The following is an 11,253-nucleotide window of genomic DNA, read 5'->3' as shown; positions in this document are numbered from 1 at the left end:
TGCATGACTAGGTGATTCTGGCACTGACCCGTAATCTGTGGATAGTGGGTTCTAATGTTACAGTCAGTCCCACTATTCATTGGTAAAAGAGTAGCCCAAGAGTTGGCGGGGTGTGGTGATGACTAGCTGCCTTTCCTCTAGTCTTACACTGCTAAGTTAGGGACGGCTAGCGCAGATAGCCCTCGTATAGCTTAAATTACAAACAACGTATGAATCGTAAACAAACTTACCATATCACTTCTAAAATAGCTAAACAAAGAACGTCTATGCTATACATATTATTTAAACCATAATGGTCGTATTAAACTTCTTTGTTTGAATTTCACGCAAAGCTACACAAGGGCTACCTGCGCTAGCCGTCCCTAATTTAGCAGTGTAAGACTAGAGGGAAGACAGCTAGCCATCACCACCCACTGCCATCTCTTGGGCTACTCTTTTACCAACAAATAGTGGGATTGATCGAAACATTACAACGCCCCCACGGCTGCAAGGGCGAGTACGTTTGATGCGACGGCAATTCGAACCCGCGACTCTCAGATTACAAGTTGAACGCCTTAACCCACGCGACCATGCCGGGCTTCACATTAAACTTAAACATTCATGTATATTTGACAATTCTGTGAGAGTTGGCTAACTTAGAACCTGTCATGAAATGAACGAATAGTGCTGTTATACGTATTTAAAAGCATTTAATTCATCTTCTTGTATTGAAAGGATCACTTACTTTTGTTTCTTGTATATAACTTTGAAGGCCTATTGTATTTTGGATTAATTTTAGTGCATTTCTAGATTTTGTGTAATTTTATTTTGCTTTCTTTAGGTTGTTCATTTAGTAAATTTTGCATTATTTTGAACTGTACCTATAATTAAGATCTCTCAGTTAAAGGGTTAATTGTCGACTCGTAATATCGTAGTTTCACCTAGTCACGAGGTGGCAGCATAATTAAATTGTTACCTGAAGATGGTTCATTATCTTTCTATTCAGAACAAGTTACAATTATCTATTTAACAGTAATGAACACAATATTTAAAAATAATTTGCTTGTACTGTCAGGTCAAAATTTTCTAATAGCTTTAGATGTTTGTTTGTCAGATAATTCTTATTAATACCATGTTTGGGATTCATTTTTGTTCATAATACATAAAGATAATAACCATACATATTCTAAATTTGTTCAGTGGCTTGTTCCATTTGCGTTTTCATTTTTGAAATACAAACTCAGTAATAAAACAGTATTTATAAAGGAAATTTGTTACCTTTTAAGTTATTTAAAAATTGGATACATTACTTCATTTTATTAAGTAGCTATATACACACTTTTCATTGGTGCAGCATTTTGTATTCTTGTTTGAGCATGTTAATGTTTATAACAAATTATCATTAGTCAGAGGGCTGAATTTGCTATTTTTTAAAATTACAGTTAGAGTGTGCATGTGTGTGTGTGTATATACACAAAATTGCAAACAGTAATCTAATTCTAGAAACTACTTAATTTTATGCAAGTTTTTTCACTACAAAAAAAGAAACTTGCTTCCAAATATTAATATCAGAATATACGGAAACTTTTAACAAATGGGCTTTCAAGTAAAGAAACAAAATATACATGATTTTAGTTTTAAAAAATACCAGAACATTTAACAAATATATTGTTCAGGTAATTTTCTTTATGTTTAGAAATAAACAGGTTTATTAATGCTTATGTATCAATACTGATATATACATTTCATTTTTAGGTTATTGTGAGGTTTCACATTAAAAATTCAGTGTTTTCTCTTTTCTGCTGCTACAAGGAAATAAGTGATCATAACACTGTTGTTATCAGCCACTCAGAACCTTAATGTTGTTGAATTGATAGAAATGTGAACTATGTAATAAAAAGCTTACAATACAAAATTAGGTTTCACACATATAGTTTATTCTCAAAAGCAGCATTATACTGTGCCATACTTGGTGCTTGTCAGACAAAGCATATTTTCGTGTGTGTGTGTGTGTATATATATATACACACACACATTTTCCATTGAATTTTCATGACAACTAGAAAAAAATTCTCATTTTTCAATTATGTTACTGTAATTATTTCACAATGGTTATAATGGAAAGGTTAAAGGTTAGCAAATTTCTTTTATGTTAAGAAGTAAACATGTGTTTCAATGTTATTCTTAAGATACAGTTTTCACAGATTAACTTGCATGTTAAACATCCTCATGTATAGGAGTTTTATTAATTATTAAAGACATAATGAAAGTATACAGGATTTATCAGTTACAACATTAGTGATAAACTGCTTAAGTTATAAAAAAGTGACACGAAATATAGTTCAACAGGTTTTAACTTTACAAGGTATGCAAGTACTTCAGTTAATAAAATATAATTAGCGTAAAGTGTGATTTGTTTAATAATTGTCTTAATGTTAAGTTATCAAACTATTAATGTACTAACCATTATTAAGTTGTTGTAGTGAACTAGAAAAATTCACTAATTACTCTGAGTGTTGTCATTAAAATATAATCACGTATAAGATGTAATTAATTACTTTCAATCCTGTATATTACTGAAATTATAACAATACAAGAATATCATCTGGATACAAGACCAGATGAAAAATTTGTAACATCGCAGTTCAGGCTTTTTCAGAAATATTCAATTTCATCATCATGAGTTTTTCCTTCTTGATAGTTTGCCAGGGTTACTTCTTCCTGAAAGGACTTGTGTGCTCTGACATGCAAGTAGTCACCTTCTGAAACCTTCACCTAAATTGAAATATTGCACAGTATTACAAAGATGTAAAATATTATACCAATAATAATATAAATACTGTTAAACCTACATTGCATTTCCAAATGATGTTAGTTTTAATTATACTGATAAACTATAAATTTTCTATGTGTTAAGATCAGATAATCAGGTGTGTGAAACAACTGTCCTGATTGCCAGGATTACTCAATTCTGAATTTGGGATACAACTGTGAATTCAACATATATTCACATGGGGCTAGTACAGCCCTGGTCACATGAAATTCATGAAACAATTGTTTGCATAAAATGACTTACACTTTTCACTTATAACTATGTGAGCTTATTCCAAGGTACAGAGGAACAAAGGAAGGTGTTCTGAATTTGAGGCTGCCATGCGATTAACCTGATGTCGTCATAAGAAATGTAATAGCTTAACTGTTTTATCACCACAGTGACTATGATATTTAGACAACTGTAATAACTAGAGCACAATCTACAATATAAATTTGACAACATTAGATTACTTAATCCAAGATTTTGTTTTCATACATTAATTAGAATTAAATTGTATTATTTTCAATACATCAGGAATACCAGTCTATCACACATGTTGTCTAATTATATTGTAGCTTGTGCTCTAGTTGTTGCAATTGTCTAAATATTATAGTCACTGTGGTGATAAAACAGTTGTGCTACCACATTTCTCATGCCTGTACATCTAAAAATGTTTTACTTTTAAATTCATGATAATACATTAATGGTAAGAAAACCTGTTTGAATGCTACATAGATCCCACATAAGAGCGAAATATATAAACATAAAAATTATTGAAACAGTTAATATATCAAAGGAAAGAACTGTATTACAAACATTAAGACCAAAGCTATTATGAAACAGAACCTTAATTGGGACACAGGTTATAATGTTTCTGGATGTGATTTCAGAAATAGGACTCACATGATGGTAAGGATACACATTATCCCTTTTAACCACCACTGAAAAAAGCCTCATGCATAAAGAAATAAAAAATCTATGTAAAAAAATAAAGCATAATAAAAGAGAAAGTTGTGGGCACTCAAGTCCACAATGTTCCACATTCGTACCACCCTTCACTACCTGTAGATAGTTGTGAGAAGGTGAGTGTTATTAGAAGTGGCTCATATGGGTATTAACCATACCAGCCATTTTTAGAATACATTTTTACTTCAAGTGGGCTTCTCATCATCATAAATGGCACTCCGTAAGAATGCATGCACACTCTGATCCTCACCTGGGCACAGAGCTAATGTTCTAGCTATTTAAGACTGCCAACTGTGTTGTGAAAAGAAGTTAGGAATTTCAGAAGCATTTGGTTAATACATCTACATCATAATAAATTATTTTACTCTTATATGTTAAACCATCTAATTGAATAAAAGGTATGGCAAAAAATATTTCACTTGTTTTGTAGAACCTAATTGACTTGAACATCCTATACATCTGTACCATTACTCATCCAAAAGTCAGTGGCCTTAGTGCTAATGATGGCCAATATTTTTGCATGTATTGTAGAAGATTTTGCATAGAACTCAAGTTAATGGAGTATATACAACACAGATATTATGGACAAAAGTTTTACCTTAATAAAATAGTTCACTCCATTCACAATCTGACTTCTGTAGCTGACTGGTGTAAATTCAGCAAAGGATTTCCCTGCTTTTTCTTCTATCATCTCTCTGATCTGTAAAAGACAATTCTTTAAATTATTTTGAAAATTAAATAATTACATGACACATGAAAGTCTCATAATAGATTTCAGCACTGCAACAAACAAAAGGGCTGAATATATATAATTTATTGTACACAATTTTTCTCCTGAGGAATGAAATAAAAGAAATAAATATTGAAAAGACATTGCATATGAACACTGAAAATATGAAATTATGCACTAAACTGATTAAGAGTTTTTTTTCTTAACTTTTACTACTTAGAGTCAGATAATTGGTAAAAAGCCTAAAACTACAAAAGAAAAAAAAGAGGTGGTATTTGTTTTATATATGAATTTGGTACAACAATGACAGCTTAGTCATAAGTTCTTAGTGAGGGTTAACAACTTCATTACACAAATTAAGGAGCATGATGGAAGTACAGGAAAAAACACACTGATAAAGGTAAGACTTTACCCCTCAGACATAGCCACAGAAACACTCAGAGCCCACCAAACAGAAATGGAGCTCACAAGTGGAAGACTACATTACACCTATATTAGCTGAACATCATTACCCTATATATATATATATGTGTGTGTGTGTGTGTGTGTGTGTGTGTGTGTGTGTGTGTGTGTGTGTGTGTGTGTGTAAAAACGACTCGTTTGGGTTGAGAAAATATTTTATGTAGAGGAGCGAACAACGTTTTGACCTTCTACGTAAAATATTTTCTCAACCCAAATGAGCCGCTTTACATATACATTTCTCTACAAGTGGGTTTTCTCGACATCGCTGATTACCCTACTCTCCACTGAATGGATATTTTAGTTTTTGTTAACTATTGAGTGACCACATTCAGGATGATCTCTCTACCACCCCAGCAGTTCAGAACTGGAAAGTGGCAAGGATTCCCATACTCCACTAGAAAAATAACAGAGGATAAAATAATGGTGGCAAGTCTGGAGGAATGGCAACACCAGACAGTGCAATGGGTGATTACAGAAACCATATTTTGAAAAGTAGACCTCTCTTGATTTATTTAATCAAAGGGGTGGCAGGAATAGGCAGCTATCCATCCCCACAAGCATATTAATGAAGAAAATACATTACAAGCCAAAAACATACTAGTGACCTCGTGGAGCACCCCATCTCAAGAGTATGTGTTACTGGCCATGAGTATCTTGCATTTTATAATCTTATTATGGTCACACAGTTCAATTTTTAAATATATTAAGTATACATGGACAGACAATACCCACTACAGAGCAGAATCCTTAATGAAAAAGGGGAATGCCACTGCAATAAATTAGATTTGTGTGTACATCATTAGTTGTGCAGACAATTTAACAATGAAAAGCCCAAACTGGACACAGAAGCCTATACAGATCACACAGGGAATAAAGGTAAGAGATGGTAGGAAGTAAAACAGGTCAAAAAACAAAAAAAACAAACATTCCCTCACAATCCTCCAAAGTTGTAGGAAATAAAGATGGAATGGTACAAAGAGAGCGAAACTCCAATACCAAATATAACAAACTGACAAAACCCATAGGCCAACAAGAGTAAGAACTAAGTCATTAAGGGACAAGTAAAACAAAGAACAAGAGAACAGTGGTTCAAACAGAGGTAAAGGGTAGCAGTGAAGAGCCACACTGACATCATAATCTGGAAGAACTGCTTGACAAAGAGGTCTACAAACTGGAAGGAACACAAAAGAAAAGAGGCAAGATATACATTTAATGGTACCAGTAAAAATAGAACATGTGAGATAAGAAAGCTCAATAAATAGCAACAGATAAAACTGAAGTTCTATGATAGAATATTCAAGTGAAAAACTCATAATAAAAGGAAACAGTGGATCAAGAAGGGAAAGAACCCCAATAAAGACCAACAGCAGAAGACATTCCATTCATAACTATACTGCCACTGAGGAAGGGCAATTGGAAACTGCTAAAAAAGAACCAATCCACCCAGACATCCCAGATCTCCTTGCCAAGGACCTGATAAACGTTAGGTGTGAAGATGGAAGGTAGGAAAGGTGAGGTGTATCACCAGTGACCAACATTGACATAGAAGGGAAAGAGAGAGAGAGAAACAAGGAAGAAGCACGATGGAATTGAAGTAGATGAGGAAACCACGGCAGTGTTAAACAGTAAGGAGCAATAAAAAGGACATCATACAGAGTGGCATGAATTACTGAAACTATCCACAGAAGAAGTCAAATGAAAAGATAGACAAAGGTACCATTAGGTCTAATCCTGTCTGAGCACACAAGAGGAAGGAAAAGAATTGGAAAGAAGTTCCTTAGACAAAGCCTGGATAACCAGAGGATCAACATCAAATTTTCACCACAGGTTAACAAAATCTGCCAACCAAAGGCTCTATTGGACTGAAACCTAAAGGGCAGTCACCATCATTGCTGCTACTGATAAAACTTACAGAATGAAATACAACAAATGGTGGAGCCTCTAGTGGTAGGAATAGGTAAAGAACATAAGGGTTCATGAGATGGTGTGGTAACTGATGGTTGTAGGGGCTCAAAATGAGACAAGTGAGCACCTAATAATGAAAAGGTGGAATGGTTCCTCACAGATTCCAAATTTTCAGTAATATCCCCCAAAACAGAACAATGGAGAAAATTCTGCAAATCTTCTGCAAAACCTCGAGATGAGCAAATGATAAAGGAACCTGAGACAAAACAGTCCCTCCACAGAAGATCCCAACAGCAAAGAAACCACATGTGAAGGGAGAGAGCCAAAGATAATAACCACACTAATGTAGAGATAATCAGGGAAAATGTATCCCTTGAAAATCCTTCAGGAGATGTGGGGTCTCAGAAAAGAGTTGCATGTTGGACAAGTACCACAGGAGAGTCATAATGGTAATACAAAGGCAGGAAAACTGGATAAAACAGATAGGAATGTCAGTGTCAGCTATGAGGAAGTTTTATTATATCTTTACTGATGTAATTTGTAAAAATAATTCTAAAAAATGGAGTTCTTAAAATAGTTATTTTTTTCCAAAAAGGTTACCAGTTTTAATATATGAAAACAGTACAATTTATACAACAGTTCAAACATTTTTTTTTCCATACATTTCTCAGAAGAAACCCTTTTTTAATGTTCACTCATTTTTTTTCAACAATATAGGAATACTATGATTAGTAATTACAAGCAGAGAAACCTGTAGGGTAGTTTTTTTACTAGTACAGATAAAAGGAGTGAGTAGGAAGTTGTAGCAATGAGTACTGAAAAAATCACTGGTGTACATCTTGGTTGTAGTAGCATATACTCAAGCGATAATCTTGAGGGCCGACACCTATACTCAGCTGCTATAGCAACAAACTTATTACATGTAGACAATTTTTATGACAAAAATTTCTTTGAAATAAACATTAAGTCATTTAACAAAAACAGAATACTAAAGAAAAGGGGTGACTGCCTTCTATAAGTAAAATGTTACGTTCTGTTGAAGATGAGGATATCAAAAATTAGAGACCATCTATCTGGATTTCTGTTAGTACATATATGGAAAGAAACATTTCAGTAGAGACTTGTCAAAGCACCAACTGAAACTGATGAAATGAATGAGAAACACTACACTGATATTAAGATCAAAATTATAGGATATTTTAATTTCAGCATAAAACTGGAAAATTTTACAAGTAAATCCAAATCATGAGGGAGATAAGTTTAGAAACAGTTCAGGACTGTTTTTATCACCAATTAGTCTAAAACCTACTAGAAACAATGCTAATTTACTTTTAACTTCTTTTTTACCGATAAAAATAGTAAGACTAGGAGACAAATTTCGACAAGGTAGAAGTTACCTTCAGCAAAGACAGCTATTTTTCTAAAATAATATAACATCTTTGGAATGGGTTGCCTTCAAATGTAGTGGATGTGGTATATTTAATACAGGGTGTTCGGAAAGTCACTGTGCATTTACATATTTATTAATAGACATGTTTCAATATAGAATACAGGAAATAAATGTGAATGACAATTATACACAATGTTGAAAGTAACCCCTGTTGGCATCAATATAGGCCTGGATCCTTCTTATTTTGTTTCTAAACACTGCTATCAGTTGCTGGCTTGAAATAGACTGAATAAAATATGATTACAAAACTGCACAGTGACTTTTCGTACACCCTGTAGAACTTAAGGGAGGGCAGATAAAATTTTAATGATAAGGGTTGGCTATGAGTGTTTTAGTTTTATTTCAAAGTTTAGTTTAGTGGATTGGAAGGCTTAGATGGACATCAGGATATTTTTTTTATACTTAACTAAAATGTTACTTTAAGAAATAATTTTAATTAACTGTAATCAATCTAAGTAAATGATTTTGCAAATTAGCTTGAGATAAAAACACTGTTATTGAACAAATTGGTTGCATCAAATATACAAGTCATTATTAATAAGTTGATTAGTTTCAAAATGGTTTGTATTAAATTGTCAAAAAGTACCGTCATGTCAAAATAACATTCAATTATGAAATACATTGCCTTTGTATCAAGTAAGACCAGACCTATCTGATGCTAAACACTCTGAAAAACAGAATAATCAAAATTCACATGTTCATAACTGTGTAACCAGGTTAACTGTATTTATTAATTTCAGCTTTCCAAATACCTTAACTCTTTCAGCAAAGGACTGATTACTTTTAGGCATTAATTATGTTTAAATATTTTAGATAAGTCCACTATTTATCAGTCCTACGACTCAGTTAAGTTAAAACCAATCATCATAGATGGTCTGGGTAAAAGTTAGATGTAGTTTTTAAAAATATCTTCAAACATATGAAATGCTTCTTTCATGTATCTACAGATTCACTGTTCAGCAGTGCAAGTGTTTTCTGCAAATGTTTGCATAAAACTGTACCCTGGTTCAAATTCACACTCTCATTTATTACTAAATTTAAATGAATGAATCTCGAAACTTTTAACATTGTTTAATATTAGTATTAACGTCAGTAGCGTTATAAAACAAACAACTAACGTCCAACAGACCTTACTGTAGCTAACTGCTAAGTTAACTTGCACTATTAATGTTACAGTAAGGTCAGTTCAACGTTAGTTATTTCTCTTTTGTAATGCTACTGACATTAATAATATTAACCCTTAAATAGCTGGAATGTTGAAGATGCAGCATCAGTTGATGATGGCCGCTGTTTAAGGGTTGAAACTGTACACACTTCTGAACAAAGACATAAGTACCTTTTCGCAAATTTCACGAGCGACATCATCAACTTCCTTTAATGCACTAGTTCCACCACATCTGGAAGACATATTTCAATACAATACTAAAAGTAAAAACTATTTAAGAAATGTATTTCTTCTGCCAATCCTAATTTAATCCTGAATATTGGAAAGTAAAATCACTCTTTGTCGCTTTGGTCATAAACATCACATGCTTGTAAATCACAAAGTTCCGGTTTGATTTTTATGCCATCTGGTATTTGAACATATTGAAAAATAAATTATACAGGGATGTATAAAAAAGTGATGTAATACATAATATCAATTTGGACCAATGAATAATTTGATTGTCAATTATATTACCAATTAGTAAAACAGACTATATTCATCGATCTAATCTATCACATGTAGTTGAGCTACATGGATATAAGAACCAGATTTGTTGTGACTTCTGACTGATATATATATTAATTTCACTTTTTCATAACCAATAAAAATACATTCAAATAATTTTTCTTAATTTTTAACGCAGTTCTTATGCACGTAGTTATGCTATGTTCATTAACAGGAAATCAAGAAGTTGTAAATATGTGTTATTATTTTTACTGAGGTAGAGCTTACACATTGCAACGGCTAGAATTTTGTAACATTTTGACCCTCTTCTGTGTTCATTTCTGGAGACACTTCATATGCACTTCTAAAAAATGGTATAAATTGGTGTTTTTCGTCACTGTAGATGTTATTTGAAATTGTTGGTGACTTGCATAACTTTGGGTTACAGAATAGTGCACTTGGAACTAATTAATGTCTTATCTCAGACTGTGAAATGTCATAATTCGTTTTGTCCTTGTTCTCTACACGAGTGTGTGAAAAGGTTCAGTCTTCAGCTCATCAGTCAACAGAAATAAATGGAAAGCTGTAGTCTGGCAAGTCTAGTATATTCAATAACTACTCTTACTATTGTAATACAGAATTAACCATAGCTTGCTACTTTCTCAGTTAATATTTAGTTATTTCTTTTGTGTGTGTGTTTATGTTTGTTTATTTTTTAATTCAATGTGGAAACAAGCAGCTGCTAAGTTAACAATAATTTTTTCTCAAGTTAGCTACGTGTGGATGGTTGGTTTGGTTTTTGTTTTTGGAATTTCGCACAAAGCTACTCGAGGGCTATCTGTGCTAGCCATCCCTAATTTAGCAGTGTAAGACTAGAGGGAAGGCAGCTAGTCATCACCACCCACCGCCAACTCTTGGGCTACTCTTTTACCAACGAATAGTGGGATTGACCGTCACATTATAACGCCCCCACGGCTGGGAGGGCGAGCATGTTTTGGCACGACGCGGGCGCGAACCCGCGAACCTCGGATTACGAGTCGCACGCCTTACGCGCTAGGCCATGCCAGGCCGCTACGTGTGGAACTGGGCACATTAAATAATTATCAATGGTGTTTCTTGCAGAAAAATAACTGTCATTTCACTTTTGGTGCTCAAAAATAGATAGTTTCTTTTATATCAATGAAATGTGTAATGGTTTGAGACTTCCCGTCCCCGTATTCAAGTGTGAGTATGTGTATTTGTTTGTTTTTGAATTTCACACAAAGTTACACGAGGACTGTCTGAGATAGCCGTCC

At 33.5% G+C, this 11,253-nt stretch overlaps 1 protein-coding gene across 1 annotated transcript; it reads right to left on the bottom strand.

The window, feature by feature from the left end:
- Positions 1-1,894: 1,894 nt before the first annotated feature.
- LOC143255802 (cystatin-B-like) lies at positions 1,895-9,873 on the bottom strand. Its single transcript, XM_076512041.1, has 3 exons — positions 9,644-9,873; positions 4,359-4,460; positions 1,895-2,754 (listed from the first exon to the last, which is right to left on the bottom strand). The coding sequence occupies exons 1-3, from the start codon at positions 9,713-9,715 to the stop codon at positions 2,635-2,637; spliced, it is 294 nt and encodes a 97-aa protein (XP_076368156.1). The 5' UTR covers positions 9,716-9,873; the 3' UTR covers positions 1,895-2,634.
- Positions 9,874-11,253: the final 1,380 nt, after the last annotated feature.

This window comes from Tachypleus tridentatus, chromosome 7 (genome assembly GCF_004210375.1).
Source record: "Tachypleus tridentatus isolate NWPU-2018 chromosome 7, ASM421037v1, whole genome shotgun sequence".
Classification (NCBI taxonomy): domain Eukaryota; kingdom Metazoa; phylum Arthropoda; class Merostomata; order Xiphosura; family Limulidae; genus Tachypleus; species Tachypleus tridentatus.
Note: the sequence above shows the minus strand (reverse complement) of the source record. Positions and strands in the feature narration are given on the sequence as shown.